Source organism: Marmota monax, unplaced genomic scaffold (genome assembly GCF_021218885.2).
Source record: "Marmota monax isolate L192 unplaced genomic scaffold, Marmota_monax_Labrador192_F-V1.1 WCK01_AAM20220418_F8-fsc00006, whole genome shotgun sequence".
In the NCBI taxonomy this organism is placed as follows: domain Eukaryota; kingdom Metazoa; phylum Chordata; class Mammalia; order Rodentia; family Sciuridae; genus Marmota; species Marmota monax.
This window is the reverse complement of record NW_026693712.1, coordinates 4,138,040-4,158,329: the sequence shown is the minus strand read 5'-3', so window position 1 is coordinate 4,158,329 and position 20,290 is coordinate 4,138,040. Positions and strand designations below refer to the sequence as shown.

The 20,290-nt window shown below is 36.5% G+C and overlaps 1 protein-coding gene across 4 annotated transcripts in view; it reads right to left on the bottom strand.

Moving 5' to 3' along the window:
- The window catches only part of Gramd2b (GRAM domain containing 2B), a 125,159-nt gene that overhangs the window by 68,654 nt on the left and 36,215 nt on the right, over positions 1–20,290 (bottom strand). Inside the window, exon 1 of one of the 4 annotated variants that reach the window (XM_046460245.2) lies at positions 22–265. The exons of the other annotated variants lie outside the window; for them this stretch is intronic. Coding sequence (XP_046316201.1) covers positions 22–104 — 83 coding nt within the window. The 5' untranslated portion in view covers positions 105–265. Of the gene's footprint in view, positions 1–21; positions 266–20,290 lie in introns of those variants that run through there. 4 annotated transcript variants of the gene reach the window in all.

Below are 20,290 nucleotides of genomic sequence, written 5' to 3'. Positions count from 1 at the left end.
CCACCGGAGACTACTACTTACTGGGCTGAACCAACTTTGCCCTCTCTCTTGGCGAGCACTTTCGCAGGCTTTGTGTCTTCCACATCTTGCTGTAGTTCAGTCATCAGGGCCGGGTCCACAGGGCACCTTCAGACTCGGCGCGGCGTGTCGGCTCGGTTCCTTCCCGCAGGCTCCGGGGCGCAGGCCAGCGAGCCGTGCCGCGCCCTCCCCGCGCCCTCCGCCGCGCGGCGCAGCGCATCCAGGCCCCCGAGCTCCGGGGGCCGCCAACCTGGCCACGTTCGAGCCGGAGCGATTGGTCCCACCCACTGTGGGAGAGCCGGAGGGAGGGAAGGGGAGGGTCCAAGCCAAGTGACAGCCTCTTTCCCCAACCCAGGAGGCCGCCGAGGAGAAAAAGGAAACCTGTTGAACTAGTCTTTCTGGGAGACGAAGCTAATTGGCCAAGCAGGTGATATATTTGCCTAAGAAGGCACAATATATTTAGCCGCCTGATAAATTGGGCTTTTTTTTTTTCCTACCTCTACGTAACAGGGGAATTTTAAAGAACAGCAGCGGGATCTAGATACAGGAAATGGATGCGACGGAATGGGACTTTCTCGCACACCAATGCACTGTGTGGGCTGGCCTATGCGTGGCCTAAATTATTCAGACAGGATGTTGCCTCATTGAGGACTGCCTCTTTGTGCTTAAACAATAGGTCCTCTCAATTTTTTATGTGGGAATAACTAAGGTGATAAGAAGTAGTTTGTCTTTAGTGGTTGCCTGGTTAACCCTTCCCTAGTTCTGTGGTAGGAGGGAAGCAATCATCAAAAAAATCTCATTAGCATCTTATTTATCATGCACCCAGCCAATATAAAAAATGCCTCTTCTTCCTATCCTTGGTGGGGTTTTGACAGGCTGGTCCTTATCTGAGGTTTTGCATTTGAAACAACCCTTCACTCAACAAATTCGTGAGGCTTGGTATTCCAAGCATAGTTCTAAACATTGACATTATAACCAGTAACATTTTTGTTGGTGGTTTTCCAATTTGCTAGAGAGTAGTTGATAATAAGAATTACTAATATAAAACCTATTGTTGGAAATCTAACTTCAAAACAATTAAAAAGTGGAAATAGTTGCAAACATCACCTGGGAAGAAATTAAGAAATCTATGTTCTCAGGTTGCACGTCCTTCATCTTTCTTTTAAAATTAACTTTAGATTTAGGAATATTACAAAGAATTTTAGTATTCACATATGTATGTGATGTGTGTGTGCCTGTGTAAGACACTCACATTTCCAAATAATCTCAAACATTTTCGAGATGCAAGTCCCTTCCAAGGTTTTGTTACATTCTTTCCATCAACTAGCTTACATTGTTAGACTGGGAGAACAGAAGCATCTTTTTGTAGTCAGCTTGCTCCAAAATTGGTTCTTGTGACACTTGAAAAACAAACGAATAGTTTGCACAAATTCCTTTAGAGTTGGCCTATCTGGTCTCTTCTTTCTAAAAAGGACACCCCCCCCCCACACACACACACACACACACTGGGGAGCCATGCTGGGTAGGGAATGCTCTGGGTGACCTGGAAGCTGGAGGCTGTCTCTTTGGTGTGCATTGCTATGTCTTCCTGAGGCCTTTGTGCTCCTTCTCCAGTTCCCCACCCTATTCAGGGTGGGAGTGGTCTGGGAACTTAGAAGAGGTTGTCAAACTCCCACCTCTGGGTAGTGACTCTTCAAATCTCAGGTGCCTTCCAAGCACTACTGATCTCAGATCTGACTCTTTTCCCCTCAAAGTAATTTAAAAAATTTGTGGTAAAATATACCTAACATAATATTTATCATGTTAATCATTGGTAAGTATATGATTCAGTGACATTAAATACATTTGCAATGTTGTGTAATCATCACCACTACCTATATTAAAAAAATTCATTCCCAGCATAAAATCTCATTAAATGGTAATTTCCATTAAACTCATTAAGAAATAAATCTCTCTCCAGCTCCCTCCTCCCATTCCCTAGTCATCTCTATTCTACTTTCTGTCTCTATGAAAGTGCCTCGTATTAAATGGAATCATATAATAATTTCCCTTCTGTGTCTGATTTATTTCACTCAGCATATTTTCAGTGTCCCTCCTTGTTGTGGCATATGTCAAAATTTCATTCTATTGATTGGTATTTCATTATTACATGCATATACCATGTATCTTATTTTCTTTATCCATTTATCTGTTGATGGGCATTTGGGTTATTTTTTACCTTTTGCCTATTGTGAACAATGCTGCTATGAACACTGGTGTACAAATATCTGTCCAAGTCCCTGCTTTCTGTTCTTCTGGATACATATCTAGAAGTAGATTTCCTGGGACATGTGATATTCTATGCTTAACCTTTTGGAAAATTGCAGTCAGGCCTCTTTTGTTGCATGGGTAAAGGAAAGTGTTCAGAGTGGCTCTAGCACAGGCTTACAGCTCAATTAAAAAGTACACAGATACTTTGAAACTCATTCTTCAGTGTATGGGATGAGGACTTCCAATGGTGTGGTCTTAAGTGAGAAAGAACAGGAGAGGTTATGGGAGTGGAAGGAAGTTGGGTCTGAAGCACATAAGTTACATTATTTTACTCAGTGACATTTGCTGACGTTTAAAAGACATTGCCAAACAGCTGCCTCCTTTGTTTATTCTTGTAGCTATTAAACATAAAATGAAATACAGTATTTAAAAGGCAGCAGCAATCAAATAATAGGGGAAATTTCAATGTGGTATAACAAAATAGAGACAGAAGATTATGCCTAAAATAAATTTTAGGAAGATCTTTTATTTTTACTTTTCTTCCTACAAGCCTCTGGGAATCTAAATTCTTGTTTATAATATTGAAGAAAAGTTCTAGCTGATCCTTTTCACAGTTGTTGAAACAGGTTTGGTAGAAGATACCTAACCTGTCACCTTTATGGAGATGGGAACTTCTGTTCAATCAGCTTATAATATTGGAAAACAGTGGTCTTTTTAAAAAACAGATTAGATGTTGTGCATTCATTTGTAGTCTCAGGGTCAGAGTTCAAATAATGAGTTTGGAAATTTGAGTGAAGATTTGGTTGTGATGTATGGACAAATAATTACCCAATTTATAATACATGGAAGAGATGTATATTTATTAGCCAATATAAGTATGTGTAAATTATCTTCACATGCTTGTAATTTTATGCAGATTGTCTGATGGCATTTTCCATTGATGAAAGATGTTGATAACTTTATTAAGATGAAACCTGGATGCTCTGTAATAATTTAACTATGCATAATATTTCATAATCAAAGAACTTCAGAAACATTTATCAGACCATTCCTATTTTCAATTAAGGTCAATTATCCAAAAGAGATAATGGGAAAAAAGTGAGAATAAAGAAGAAAGCTATACAGTGACATGGGTGAACTGAATTCTAAGTCTTTTTTTAAAAAGTTATAAGAATGAAAATTGAGAAGCATTACCCGAAGGGATACTATTATTGAATGTTTTATATTAAATACAAAGAAAAGCTTCCTAATGAATACAAGCATTGGGCATTGGAATGGGAATGTATAACAGGCTGTGGAATCTTCTACAATGAAGGCCTTTGACAATAAGAGTTTTCAAAAATTGAAAGAGTGCCAGACATGGTGGCCCACAACTATAATCCCAGTAGCTCAGGAGGCTGAGTCAGGAGATTTGTGGGTTTGAAGTCAACCTCAGCAACTTAGTGAGGCCCTGAGTAACTTAAAAAGACCCTGTCTCTAAATAAAAATATAAATAAAGGCTAAGAATGTGACTCTGTGGTTAAGCACTGCTGGGTTCAATCCCTAGTATTACAAAAAATAAAAAATAAAATAAATAAATCAAAAGAGTGATTTTAGCCTACTACTTCCCAAGCCAAGTTATATATATTGGGAAATTTGAAATACTATTTCTCTCCCTAGAGATGAAGCAATAACTAAGCTTAGCACCTGTGTTGAGAGGAACAGGCAGATGGGAAGTGTTCAGTGTTCTAGGAAACACTAGAATAAATCTGGTTCATTGAGAGAGCAGAAGCCATACAAAGCCATACAAAGACTCTTCCTGGTCAATGCTCTCTAAAAATTAAAATAAATAAATTAAAATAAATTAAATAAATATATGTTAAAATCTACCTCAGAGTCCTAGAATGTCTATGTTCTATGCAGTAAATGCTACAGATCACAACCCGTGAAGTAGGAAGGTGTCTGACATCATCCAGTTCAGTAGTTTTCACACCAGGTTCCCAGGGAATCCAGGCTCTTAGGACCAATGTAGGGAGGAGCTGGCACTTGAACTTAGGTCTTCTGGTTCTGGTGCCCTCTTCTCACCACCACTCCAGTATAGTCTCTCCCACTTCAGTTAGAATTCTTTCGCTCCCATCTGTTTCATATATTTGTGTCTTAATTTCTACTTGGGGAAAGAAGTAAAGGTTGCCCAGTACACACTAAGTAAAATTTAAAAATCAAATCCCCATCAATTTTCAGAGAAGAACCTAAGCTTCAGGGAGTCTAGGGATTTGCTAAAATTACAGTAGTCCCAACTGTATGGAGACCCAGTTTTCCTGACCTCCAGTGGAGGTTCACAGGTTTTATTAGACTAAAAAGAACAAGACACATTTTTTTTTTAAATGGCAGAAATACATGCATTGTGGGAGAGTGTGTTGGGTGAAACCTCAATCCAGGTCTTCAGGCATGAATACAATGTTTGCAGAAAAAGAAATGTTTGGATCTAGGACCATTTTTGGTGGTGGTATTTTGCAGTTTTCTGTTACTGAATAAACACCTGAAGATTCGGTGTCTTACAACAATAACTTCTTATTACTTCTCATTGTTCTGCAAGTTGACTGAACTCAGCCAGATGGTTGTCACTGTGGTCTTTCCTGCCAGTGCAGTCAGAAAGAGCCCAGGGTTGGAGTCATCTGAAGACAGCTGAGCTATGTGCAAGATGGTGCTTTAGGTGGGATGGCTGGAATTGCCAAGCGTTTCAGTCTATCCATGGGGCATTCCACAGGACTGACTCTGGCTTCCTTTTGTTTGGTGGCCTCTGGGTGGTTGGATATTTGTACTTGTGGGAGGCTTCATCCAGACCATGTGTGGAGGTGGAATCTACAAGGCCTTGTGGGAGGTAGCATTGGTGGTCATGCGGCTTCACCTGTGCTGCATTGTATTGATCAAAGGTGAGCCACGGGGCCAGCCCAGATTCAAGGTGCCAGAACTGCATAGGATGTGAATACCAGGAGAAGTACATCACTGGAAGCCATCTTTGGAAACCAGTTGCTGCAGTGGAACTGGTTTATAATAACTGGTTTATAATAGAGTAGGCTTCTGACTATAGACTTTGTCATTGGGCCTTTGGGTAAGTGAACATTTCTAACAGCACAGTTCTAAATGCATGGGATATTGGGGCAAACAAACAAACGAAAAAAAGCAAAATCCATGTTGTTGGGTTTCTACATCTTAGTGGGACAAACCAAAAATTTGGAAAGTACAGTCAGTCCCCTTATTGGCAGGTTCTGCATCCTTAGATTCTACCAAGTAAGTACAGATCAAATATGTAGTTAGGCCTCCAATGGTTGTGTCTGTATTGAACATGTATGGACTTTTTTTTCTTTTCATTATTCCCTAAATAATACAGTATAACAACTATTTACATAGCATTAGGTATTATAAGTAATCTAGGAATGATTTAAAGTATACAAGAGAATGTGTGTAGGTTACATACAAATATTACACGATTTAATATAAAGGACTTGATCATCCTCAGATTTTGGTGTGGGGGAGGGTCTTAGAAACAGTCCCTGGAGGACAGTGAGGGAGCATTGCAGTTTTAATGCTAGGATATAAAGAAAATAGAAAAGGTTAAAGAGGGAGGGAGGTCTATTTCACATGGAATGACCAGGGAAGCCTCTTGGAGAGATGATATCTCAACTGAACCTTGAGTGAGGTGAAGGAGGCCCTCTGAGGTTCTAGGTGCAAGGCTTGCTAGGCAGAAGGAAGAGCCAAGGTAAAGACCCTGAGGCAGGATTGAACTTGGCATATTCTGGGAACAGCAAGAAGGCCACTGTTCTCTATTGTTCCTGCAGTACAAGGAGGGAGGAGAAAGTTGGTGGGTAAAGGCTGGTGTCTCAGACACACACTAGCTTTTCTGTTTATTTGTATCTGCTGTCTTCTTTTAAAGACATCTTCTCAAAATCAAGGACCCTATCTGTCATGTCCACCATTGTGTCCACAGCACCTGCTTCATGTTGGATGCTTAGGCAATGTTTGCTGAGTGAATGAATCATCAAGTGATTGCTTCTAGCCACTGATTCTCAACCGTACTCTGGCAACTCAAACTGACTGACATGTTCTGATATTGAGTAATATTTTTTTTTCCTTTTCACTTTACAGTGAGAAAAAAGGAGTGAATTTGAAAAAGAAAGGTAGTAGAAAATTTCCTCTCGTAACTTAAAAAAGAGAGCCTTTGGCCCTTGCTACTTGCCTGCTAGTTGGGTGCAAGTACCCCAAACATATCAGAGAGGCCCGATTACTCCCAGCTGGCCCAGCTCTGGAGCAAGTCCCAGAGGCACTGTTTAGAGTTTAGGCAACAACTTAAAGTTATGGAATCTCTCATTTTTTTTTTTCTTAGAGAAACATTCATTCAGCCTTTTCCTCTCCTTGTTTGGGGCACTAAGTATTACACCATCAGTGTGAGGAGGGCTTTTCTCTTTCTTCATGCCTATTTTTCTCCCTGTGAAACATCCTGACAGTGCTGTCGTGGGAAGCAGTTGTCTTATTGTTTTGAAGTAGCTGATGTTTAACTAGCTAGTTTCTGCATATAATGTATTTTTTTTCTATCACTTGTATTAAACATTTTCTGTTGCTTATTCATTTAAAAAATTCCCATTAGCATTTTTATCTTTTTTTCCAATATTTTCCTTCAATGTAACACTATTCATTTTTTAAAAAATCATTCCAAAGAAATAAGTGAGCCAAGAAGGAGTAAGAGAAAAGGATATCATGAGACTCCTCAGAAAGATAGGAAAGTTCTTCTCTCAAGTACCTACTGACTTACTTTCCTTTTTGGTTGAATTTTACAAATAGATCCTTCACTTGAGGTGATTTGTATCCTCCCTACCTCCCTTCCTTCTTTTTTTCCTTTCTTTCATCGAATATTATTTTTGTTGCCTTTAAAGTGCCAGGCCATATACTGAGTGATGGAGATATAAAAATGAATAAGCCCCAAGCTTGCTTTTAAGTGAGTCTATCATCCTATTGGAAAAACATACCAATAAACAGATATTTACCAAACGTATGTATGCAGAACCTTAATCAAAAATTATTGTCCTTATATTTTATAACCAGACACTTGGTGGTAAGTAACTTCATGGTGTCAAATGGTGAGAAGGAAAGGGTAGGTCATTTGATGCTTCCTGTTCTTCTGTTTTGGGCCACACGTAAGCCACTCCACACACATATCCATACAACTTTAGAAAGGCTGAAAGTCAGGAGAACTGGGCTGTAATCCAACCTCTTGGTGCTGGAATGTGAATCTATTAATGGAAAACAGCATGAAAGTAACAGATCTCCTGGCCCCAAAGAAAGGACCCTAGACTTCATAGTTACAGCATTATCACTTCTTTCTGCCTTTACATTGACAAACTACTGGGATGAGGGAAGAATTTTTTTTTTTTTTTTTTTTTTTTTTTTTTACACAGAAGTGGTGTGTGAACCAATTGAAAAAAATTTAAAATTTTCTCCAGGAGAGAGTAAGTATTGAAATCTATTCATCTGAAAAGACAAATGCATTTACTGGCTTCCTATAGGAAGGGCTTTACTTTGCATTCATTTCCACTTTTAAAAGCACACCAGATGAGGGGCTGGGGTTGTGGCTCAGTGGGACAGTGTTTGCTTAGCACATATGAGGCACTGGGTTTGATCCTCAGCATTGCATAAAAATAAACAAATAAGCTGGGGGTGGGGCAGTGGCTCACTCCTGTAATCCCAGTGGCTCCAGAGGCTGAGGCAGAAGGATGGAGAGTTCAAAGCCAGTCTCAGCAAAACCAAGGCACTAAGCAACTCAATGAGATCCTGTCTCTAAATAAAATACAAAATAGGGCTGGGGATGTGGCTCAGTGTTTGAGTGCCCCTGAGTTCAAACCCTGGTACCAAAAATAAATAAATAAATAAATAAAAACAAATAAAGTCATGCTGTCCATCTACAACTACCAAAAACAAAAAAACAAAAAAACATACCAGATAAAAACTGAATGCTTTCCTGTGTGTTAAAGATCATACACTAATTAAAATCAGTCTTTAAATTTATTTTTAGGATCAAGGAAATCTAACTTAAAATTCATTTTTATTCCATATCCACAAATATACTAAACTCTCTGCTAAGACATGTATCAGAGAGAGAGAGAGTTGGGCATTGGAAATGCTATGTACTATAGAATCCCCAGCCCCCATATTTTAAGAAAATATTGTGCGGATTTGTAGTAGACACTACAAAGAAGCAGCTTATTAGTTCTTATTGGGATAGTCTTGGGTTCTGGCTTCTCAGTTGTTTTCCCCAGCTGGTACCACAGTATTTATTTTTCTGCCCTTGGATATCCGAGGGATTGTTTGTGGTAGCCTTTCAGTCAACAACTCTTCTAGTTTGAGCTAGTTAAGGGAATTGTCCTGGCAATAAGAGAGCCCTGACTGGGAGGTAGAATAAAGGAATAGTAAATAGTTAAACTGATCTGAGAATTTTTAAATGTTCCTTATTATCTTGGACAGATGTCTTATCTTCTTCTAAACCTCATTTACTTATCTATCGGGGGAAAATGGGTACAGCAGAAGCATTTATTTTATAGAATCACTATGGAATTTTAAGAGATAATGTATGTTATAAACTTGCATTGTAAGGCAGACACATAGTAAGCACTTTATATAACTATTGATTATCATCATTGCATTATTACTGACAAGAGTAGAATTTTAACAGATTGAGGATATTGCTTTCCCTTAGTTCCTCAGCTCTCAGTATGTCATGGCAACCCACAGTGTGTATTCATGTCACTTGCTAAAGGGAGTTACTAGAGATATATAAGATGTGATCTCTATCTTCTTCCACCATGACACTATTCACATGTCAGAAGTTAAGGCTGTAGCCTTAGATCATAGGCATTGATACATTTAACTTGCTAGATCTCAACCATAATCTCTCTAGTCTTCTCTCTCTCTCTGTCTCTGTCTCTGATGTCTTTGTTACCATAAAGCTTTAGCTTAACTAGTGAGAGTCATTGGAATTAAGAGTTAATCAAGATGAGCTCCTATGGAGTGGAAGCCTATGATGACTAGGGTGATTGTAATTCTGATTTGCTTGAGACAGTCCTGATTTAGTCCTGCTGTTAGACATAATTATATTAGAGTCGTCTTTCATTCTCTAAAGAGCTCCATGTTGTAAAATTTTGATAGTCTAAAGTATTGACCACACTAAAATGTATTTGCTCAGTTGTTTAGAGTAGGCATCTAATGCACCCACATGTTGAATCTGATGGCCTTGTTGCCCAGGGGCTACTCTCTGTCACTTATTCTACTTCCACTTCTATTAAGTGACTTGAAAGTTATTGGAAGGGTGGAATGAAAATATTTGTATGCAAGAACGTCAAATTATCACAATTACCCGAAAAAACAATTTAAGCTCATGCTCCATTAATATAGAGGGAGTTACTAAAGATATATGTGGTTAGCTTTTCGTTGTTGTGACCAAAATATCTGACCAGAACAACCTAGAGGAGGAAGAGTTTATTTGCGGTTCATGGTTTCAGAGGTATCTGTCTATGGTCTGGGGACTCCATTGCTTGGGGCCTGAGGTGAAGCAGAACAGCACAGTGGAAGGGCCTGGTGGAGGAAAGCTGCTCTGGGAACTGGGAACTGGGAAATAGTGACAGTGAGAAGAAAGGGCCACGGACAGATGTAGTCCAAGCCGTGCCTCCAGGGACCTACTTACTTCAGCCACACCTCACTTGCCTCTGATTACATCCAGTAGTCCAGTTGAATAATTAATGCATCTGATGGATTAATCCACTGATGAGGTTACAGTGCTCAGAATTCAATCTTTTCACCTCTGAACATTGCTACATTGCCTAACACATGAGATCTTTAGGTGACATTTTAAAATCTAAACTATAACAATATCAATCCAGAGCATCTCTCTATGTACAGAACTGACAGCTTTATGACCCAATCAAGAGTTTGGGTCTGACTGATTTATTATTACCTATCTTGACTCTATTAACCACAAGGCACAGTTTTTTTGTGAATCATACTTATGTCGACACTGAGGATGTAAAGAACCTGGCTTAATTCTCCAGATGCTTTTCCTTAACGATTTGCTCAAAATGAAAGAAATCAAGAGTAATTCCCCTCTTTTACAGTAAGAATTTGAAGGCTAAGTCCCAGATCATGGCTTTCAGTTTAATCACTCAGGGAACTAATTCCTCAGAGCTTTGGGTATCTAATGGTTACTAAATTTCCAACAAGTAAGTTTTGTAATGAAAAAAACAAAACAAAACAAAAAACCCAGCATACCCTAGAACACACAACAAAATCAGTTTCAGGATTGCTTCACTATTTTTGTTATCTGCCCTGTTTAAAAGGGGGGACAGTGGTTACATTGTGGGTATGGAGTTTTAAGGGTACTTCAAATGTTCTATATGTTGATCTGGATGTGTCCACATGTAAAAAATTATTAAACGTGCACTTAAGATATAAATTAAATCTAAATTTTAACAATTAAAAAGAAAAGCCTTAAATCTGTTGCCAGGACTCGTTAAAAAATGTATTTTGAGTTAATTAAAGAACAAAAAGAAAAAATAAAACAATATACATAAAGTTCTTAATCTCCTTTTTTACTCTTGAATACCATTATGACCTGTCTCTTTATTCTTTTCTATGAATAAATGCCTCACTAACTCTTCTTTACTAATATTTGCTAATCAAACTCCAAATCATGAACAAAAGAGTTTTTGGACAGGACTTTTTCTGCCTATTCTCACTCAGTTATTTGTTTTAGTGTGTAACATTGTAAAGTCTTAAACTTTTAACTATGTTGTTGTTGTTTTATAACTTGTCAAATATCTGTTGAAAATTTCTAGGTCATGTCAATTATGAATTACAAATATTATGTATATTCATTTCTTTGTTCCTAGTTTATCATGTGGCTGTTTAAAAAGTTAGTTTAAGCAAAAAGATCAAAAGAAGCAAATAGCATTTGGATGTAAAACATGATAAATTAGAAACCTCCAGATTAAAAAAAGAATTTGAGGGACTGGGGTTGTGGCTCAGTGGTAGAGTGCTTGCCTAGCATGTGTGAGGCACTGGGTTCCATCCCTGCTACCACATAAAAATTAAAATAAAAACAAATAAAATAAAGGTATTGTGTCCATCTACAACTAAAAAAATATTTAAAAAAAGAATTTGATACCTTCGTAGATCCTATATTTTACTATATATCTACCTCCAGAGGGCATTTGAATAGTTTGTAACCAACAAAACAATGATCTGTTTCACTAGACTTAGGTGAGTTCAAGAACTGAAATTATATGCAATTTAAAAAAAAAGTGGGGCAGGTGGCATAGAAGTCATGGAGTGCTTCCTACCTGCCAGGCACTGGGTCTAGCATACATTATTTAATCCTCACAACCAGCCTAGGATGATTATATCATTGTATCAATGAAGATAATAAGATTTGGAAAAGACAAACAACACACCTTCTATCACACAATGGATCATTTAGTTGTGTTGTTTTCCAAAGTTTGCTCTTTCTCTACAATTTACTACCTCTAGTGATGTCACAAGAAGTGAATTCCAAAGCGATTCAAAGATCCAAAGCGATTTTTGAGATAATCTCATCCATCTCCCTTGTTCAAAGATAAGAAGATAGAGTCCAGAGAGGTCATGTTGTTTCCAACAATTTGTGCATGTTGTGGGCAACCTACAGCTCAACTACTGGTTTCTACAAGCTTCTTCTACTTCTTATCCTACATCTCCACCTCATCCTGCCCCCATATCAGAGTCAGAATTCAAGCTTTGAATTCCACATTATAGGTGGTCAAGAGTGAGTGGTTAGATTTAAATTCCTAATCTATCACTATGAGTCGTGTGAGTTGCTTTACCTCTCAAAGCATCAGTTTCTTTAGAGTAAACAGAAAGTAAGTAATCGTAGTTTTGGTAACTGAAGGAGTTAAGACATGGAAAGCCTTGAGAATGAGGCATGTAGAAAATGTTTTTTGATGCCAGGGATGAGTTTGGTTACTTTGCTGCACAACTTCCTCCCTTGATTTATGGCTACGTGTGCACAGGCATATCTGCCCCTGACAGGGAGATGGTATCTCATCCATCTCTGTTAAGCTCTCCTCTTCCCCTCCGCCATGGTACCAAGATCAGTATTAACAATTCTAGATACGGAATAAAGGGGCAGGTGGGTAGGAATGAGGGTAGAATGAATCAAACATTCTGACCCTATGTGCTCATATGATTACATGACCTGAGTGACTCTGCATCATGTACAACTAGACGAATGAGAAGTTATACTCCATTTATGTATGATGTGTCAAAATGCATTCTACTGTCATGTATAATGAATGAAAACAAATAAAAAATATTTTTAAAAATCATCATTTTAAAGCTGATATATATGGAGAAGTTACATCATATCTCAAGGTGACTTCTCCACTGAATTCAAAAATAGATTTCTCTCAAAGATTTCCTTCTGGGATAAATATTAGTCCACTGGTATCCAGAGAGATGAGTAACTGACTGTTAAGTGGGAAATATTGTCTTCTTGTGGCTTTGGAGTGACTGTACCATAATCTCTGGTTCCATAAAAGTATTCTTCTCCCATTAAATTCCCTATTAAATTATGATTTTTACATATGATCTTCTTCTTTAAGCTAGACCCCTGCATAGTTGACTTAGTCCCTGAGAAAACAGTGAAGAAAAATTCTGGACTTATTTTGAGGTTGCTATAGATCCTTATGCCTTTATCCCAAACCCAGAGGACTAGATATATTTTTTAATTTAGTGTTATTCTTGGATTTTAGAATGGTAATGTGACACACATGCTGCACATTACATAATATCTGTGTTAGTTTTCTGTTGCTGTGACAAAATACCTTATATAACCAACTTGAAGGAGGAGAGGTTTATTTTGGCTTTTGGTTTCAGTCAGTGTTCACTTGGCTCTGTTGTTTTGGGCCTCTGGTGAGACACAACATCATGGTAGGGAGTATGTGGTGGAGCAAAGTTACTTACCTCATGACAACTGGGGGACAGAGCAAGCAAGAGAAGGGGTGGAAAATAAAACATACCCTTCAACAGTCTGATCCAGTGACCTACTTCCCTCAACTAGTTCCCACCTCTTAAATTTTTCCCCACTTCCCAATAGTCCCTTAAGTTATTAATTCAAAACCCTATTAATACACAAATGGATTGAACTGTTGATGAGATCAGAGTCCTCATGATCCAATCAATTCCCAAAGGCCCTCCGATCTGAAGCATTAGGGAACAGACCTTTAACATATGAGCTTTGGGGATGCACTTCAGATCCAAACCATAACAATATCCCTGGCTGGTAATCCAACACAATTCTATTTCTTTAACTAAATATATGAATATTCCTATTAAGTGAGATAAATAGATACTGCTTATAGCTTTATATCACTTTGACTGAGGTTCTGCCAATAAAATTATAAAAGTAATTTGATTTTCAGAAGCCCTTTCATTTCAGAATTGTGGCTAGGAAATTGTGGATTTCTAATACCAAAGTGGTTATGTTTTAAAAAAGAAAATGATGGAGGTTGTTGCAGTCCTTGAACTAGGGTCTTAAGTCACAGGGACTCTACTCTGAGAAGGGGGGAATTACTTCTTTTAAGGAAGCTGGTGCTACACTTCGGATGAAGGTTAAGCATATGACTCAAGGTGGTATTTACCAATATCTCCTTGCTCAGTCAACCCATGGTTTCATTAGCAATCAGTGTGGCTATTATTAGTGTGCCTGTTGTTTATGAAACTAGGCATTTTGAGTTGGCTGGAAGTACCATCACACTTAGAAAACTCTTCCCCTTTGCCCTCTTCTATCTATGGTATGTAAATGACAAGAAGTCACAAGGAGAGCCAGGAGCCACAATGCAGATGTTGGCAGAAGCCCTGAACATAGAAAAGGGACAGGAGGAGAGGGCTGATAGGAGAACACTAGGGCCTAGGACCTGATTCATCTGGGACTCTCACCAAGGCTTTTAATTTTCCCTGCAGCTAGTTCAGCAGTTACAGAACAGTGATTCTCAGCTAAATATGAGCAAGCAGTGAGTTTTGTTAAAATTTGAAAGCCAAATAGTGAACTAGGAAGTTTCTAATTTTCGGTAGTCTCCCTAGTCTCTACTATCTTCTGTGATTTGCACATTTGTGTCATCTGCTGGGATTAGCATTTGACCCTGCATTTGATGTGGGGTCATAGGGTTACCTCAGTATTGAATTGTCTGAGCCTAATTAGCAGCAGTGATATCTTGATTATGTTGAATAGATCTGGCCTACTCAAGACTGTGTGGCTAGAAAACTGTGTATTAATGTAAGCTATCGTGGGTTTATTTGATAGTAAACTTTTCTAAGTATGAGATAAGGCAGATCCATGTTCTAAAGTTTCTATAAAACGCTCCTTGTTGGAACAAGAGAAAAGCAGAAATGCTTTCATTAAAAAGGTCTGAGAGACCTCCAAAAATCTCTGGCCAGACCACTAGTAAACATCTTTCTTTCTAAAGTCAGTCAGTAAAGGTTGGAGGAACTGTCTTCCTTTAAATGTGAATACAGCAGCAAGAGACTTCAGAAAACATGAAAAATCAAGAAAACACAATACCATCAAAGTAACACGATGATTTTCTGATAACCAGTGCCAAAGAAATGAAGATCTATGAACTGCCTGACTAAAAATAATTATTCAAAGGAAACTCAGTGAGCGAAAAGACAACACAGATGGGAAGCTCAATGAATCAGGAAAGCAATACATCAACAAATCAAGAAGTTCAACAAAGAGATAGAAATAAAAATTTTAAAAAAGAACCAAAAATATGAATTATGGAGTGTAGAACACAATAACTGAAACTGAAAATTTCAACAGAGAATTTCAAAAATAACAGACTATCAAACAAAAGAAAGAATCTGTAAACTCAAAGATAAGTGATTTGATATTATCCAATCAGAAGAAAAAAAATGAATGAAAAGAACCAAAAAAATCCTATGGAATTTATGGAGCATCATCAAACAAATCTATATATGTATTATGAGAGCCTATTATATAAAACATACTATTGTAAAAAATTATCAAATCACAAAGGAATATAATAAGAAAGGAATAAAAGAACAAAGTACTATACAATCAGAAAAAAAAACAAAAAACAAGATGGCAATGGACACCAATTAATATTTACCCTGTATGTAAATGCTTTAAATTTACCAATCAAATGGCATTGAGTTGTTGAAAAATTAAAAAGAAAAACAGGATCCAGTAATGTTCTGTTCATAAGAGACTTTACTAGATTTAAAAGCACAGATGAATAGAGAAGATATTTTATGCAAAAGGTAACCAAGACAAAACTGGAGTAGGTATATCAGAAAAAGTAGATTTAAATTTAAAACTGCTTTCAGAGACAAAGGTCACTTATAATGATAAAATGGTCATTTCAATAGGAAGAAATAACAATTATAAATGTATACACGTTCAACATGAAAACAGATAAATATATAAAACAAATATTGATCCATCTGAAGATAAAAGTTAATATCAATACAATAATAGCAGGAAATTTAAATATACAGCTTCTAATAATTAATAGAACATCCATACAGAAAGCCAATCAAGAAATGTCTTCCTTGAAAAACAGTATAGACCAAATGGAATGTTTGTATGTATACACTTTCCACCAACAGCAGCAGAATACTGATTCTTCTCAAGGACATATGCAGCATTCTACAGCATAGGTCACACATAGGGTATATAGAAAGTCTTAACAAATCTAAGAAGGTAAAAATTAGGTCAGGTATCTTTTCCAATTGTGATGTATGAAACTAGAGATCAATAAAATCAAGAAAACTGGAAAATTCACAAATATGTGAAAACTTACTCTTGAATCAAGAAGGAAATCAAAAGAGAATTTAAAAAGTGTCTCTACATGAATGAAAATGAAAACACAACATACCGAAACTTATGGGATGTATCAAAATCAGTTCTAAGAAGAAAGTTAATAGTGATAAATGTTCATGTTAAAAAAAATTTTTTTAAAAGACCTTAAATAAACAATGTAATTTTATACTTTAAGGAACTAGAAAAATAGCAAAAAACCTAAGCCCAAAGTTAGCAGAAGGAAGGAAATGATAAGATTAGTGAAGATATAAATCAGATAGAGAATAAAAATAGAAACAACAACAACAACAACATTGGGGGCTGGGTATGTGATGTGACTCAGTGTTAGAGGGCTTGTCTGCCATGTGTGAAGCCCTGGATTCCATCCCCAACACCACAAAACAGAAACAAAAACCAGTGTAACTAAAAGTTGTTTTTTGAAAAGAAAAAGAAAATTGATAATCACTTACATAGACTAAGAAAAAAAAAAAGACCTAAATAAATAAAATCAGAACTGTAAAAGAAGACATTCCAATAGATGCCTCAGAAATAAGGATTACAAAGGACTTACAACCAAATATATGCAAACAAACTGGTAACACAGAAGAAAGGAATAAATTCCTAGACACATACAACTTGCTAACAGTGAATAAAAAAAAAGAAATAGAAACTTGAATAAGCTCCTACCAAATAAAGAGGTTGAATCAGTATTCAAAAATATCCCAAAAAAGGAAAGTGCAGGACTAGATGGCCTCATGGGGGAGTTCTACCAATAATTCAAGGAAGAATTAATATTAGTCTTTCTTAACTCTTCCAAATCACAGAAGAGGGAACACTTCCAAATTCATTCTACGAGGCCAACATCACTCCAATACCAAAATCAGTCAAAGACACTCTATTAATGAAAAACTACAGGAAATAACCCTTATGAACACAGATGCAAAAATTCTTAATGAAATACTAGCAGACCAACACATTAACTCATTTTGTCTCATTGCTCCAAAGGTGGGACACATAAAAACTTAAATATAGTAAATAATGTAATAGTATTAATTAATATGGTAATACATAGGTATAGATTATGTAATATAGATTATTAAACATGAAATAATTTATCATGTTCAATCCATTTTAATGCATCTGTGTCAATTTCATTGAAATATTTACAGAATTGAAAACTTGGGAGTAATGGGTTCACAAAACTAAAGACAACATGATCATCACAGAAGGCACAGAAAAAGAATTTAACAAATTTCCATATCCATTCATGATTAAAACTGTTAACAAAACAGATATAAAGGAACTTACCTCAATACAGTATAGAGCATATATGAAAAGCCCATCATAATTAATGGGGAAAATATGAAAACTTTCCCTCTTAGATCTAGTATAAGGCAAAGATGCTCACTTCCACCACTTTTCAACATAGTGCTGGAAGTCCTAGCTAGAGCAATTACACAAGAAAAAGAAATAAAGACATCTAAATAGAAAAGGAAGAAATAAAATTATCTTTATTTTCAGGTGATATGTCTAGGTAGAAAACCTAAAAAACTTCATCAAAACTGCAATAACCCATAAATGAATTTAATAGAGTTGCCAGGCAACAAAATCCACATACAAAAATCAATTGTGTTTTTGTAAATAATGAACTATCAAAAAAAGAAATCAAGAAAACAATCCCATTCACAATATCCATAAAATGAAAAATATACTTAGGAATAACTTAACCAATGAAGTGAAAGATTTGAACACTGAAAATTATAAAATATTGATGAAGGAAACTGAAGACACAGAAAAATGGAATGACATTTTACGTTCATAGATTAGAAGAATTGCTATTGTTTAATGGTCCTACTGTGCAAGGGGATCTATAGATTCAATACAATTTCTATCAAAATCCCAAAGGCATTTTTTTACAGAAATGGACAAAGCAATTCTCAAATCAGTATGAAATCACAAAAGGCCCAAATAGCCAAGGAAAAGAAGAATAATGTGGGAGGCATTATACTACCTGACTTCAAAATAAAGGATAAAACTACAGTAATCAAAACAGTATGGTGCTGGTATAAAAACAGAAGTATAAAACTGAATTGAGAGACCAATAATAAATCCATGAATCTATGGTCAACTGATCTTTGGCAAGGTGTCAAGAATACATAATGAAAAATCATAGTTTTTTTTAATAATTGATGTTGGGAAAAGGGGGCATGTACATGCAGAAGAATGAAATCAGAGCCTTATATCATAATCAAACATCATCCTAAAATGGATCAAAGATTTAAATATAAAACTTGAAACTGTAAGACTATTAGAAGAATAAAATAGGGGAAAGCTTCCTGACATTGGTCGGGGCAATGATTTTTTTTTTTTTTTTTTGCATATGACTCCAAAGCAAAACAAAAGCAAAAATAGATAAATGAGATCGCATCAAATTAAAAAGCTTCTGTACAAAAGGGAATGATCAACACAGTGAAGAGACACACTAAGGAATGGAACAAAATGTATTCAAACTCAATACCTAACAAGAGTTAATATTCAAAATACACAAGGAACTCATGTAACTCAATAGTGAAAATAAAAAAGAACAAAACACCAACAGATATATGAAAAGCTGTTCAATATCACTAGTCATCAAATAAGTGCGAATCAAAACCATGATGAAATATCACCTTAGACCTATTCGGATAGCTATTATCCTAAAAAGACAAAAGACAACAAGTTTTGGCAAGGAAGCAGAGAACAGAGAACCCTGTACACTGTTGGTGTGTTGTATAGTCTAGATTTGCTGAAAGAGTGAACTCACGTGTTTTTAGGACACACAAAAAAATCACAAAATTAAAGACAACCATGTGAGTTGATGGATATGTGAAATGATTATGTAATCATTTCACAACATGTACATATATCAAAACAGGGTCCTAAATATATGCAGTCTTTATTGTCAATATCTCAATAAAGATGGAAATAGAAACATCTTCCCTCTTGTTCTGGAAATCGAGCAGCAGGCTCTCTCCTGCTGCTTTTTACTTTTTAGTTCCCTGACATTATTCTTTTTCTCTTTCAACTTCTAACATTCCAGCACTGATGAATACTTTGGTTTTGAATAGATTTTTCTTATTAGTCCTAGTGATAAGACAAACTTAAAAACCTTCAAAAAGGAATAAAATGAGCATTTATGCATGTAAGTTAATTTTCCATGAAGACTGCTCGTGTGTTACGTGCTACCTGGAGCAGTGCTGGGTGGATCAGAGAGACCAGTCTCTGGAATTTTCCTTTCTGCTTTTCTCCCCAACCTCCTGTCAAGGCAGGCAAACTTTTAGAGGCCTTTCAGCTCCAAGAGGCCACTATTCCAAACCATCCTGTGAGTTCAGTCTGAGATCATGGTTGTTAAGCTCCGATTAAGGTAAAATGATCAGATCTTGAAATGTGCTGATTGGGAAAGTAATTAGGAAAATGAACTTCACTGATTATAATTAATAGGCAAGAATAGATTGTATTTAACCAGCTTTGTGCATTAAAGAATTTAACCCTGAAACTAAATGTTAACCATATTTTAAAATTCTTTCTAGTAGGTTTCTTAATCAGCCTTAATTTTCTTTCTGAATCACAAAACATTATTATTCCATTTTTCTGAAGAAGTATCTTTTAATCATAAAATAGATATAATTGAGTTATAAAAACTGTGACCAAAAGCACCAGGACAATTCTATATAGATTACTTTTGGAAAATGGTTTAGTCTTGTCCATTAATGTATTTTGGAGACCTCTAGTTATAATTTTAATGACTCCATCCTAGTAGCATCCCAACTATTCTATAAGCTAGCCTTAGGCTCTTTCATAGCCAAGTTTTGTCAGTTAGGGTAGCTCCCACTTGGCAAGAAAAGAGCCACATGTGGATTATTCTGAATGGGGAAAAAAACATGGCTTTCATTTCATAGAAGGATAGTTTCTTGGGATTAGGAAAACCTTCACAGTCCCTATGGTACTTATATTTGAGTTTTCTCTACTCATATGAAATCTTCCTACCAGCATGTAAGTTGGATAGCAGAAGGAACTGTGACTATTTCATTCACCTGTGTATCGACAATGTTGAGCCTCCAGAATAAGCATGTGATTAAGGAGAGTAGAATATCACATGAATCTACT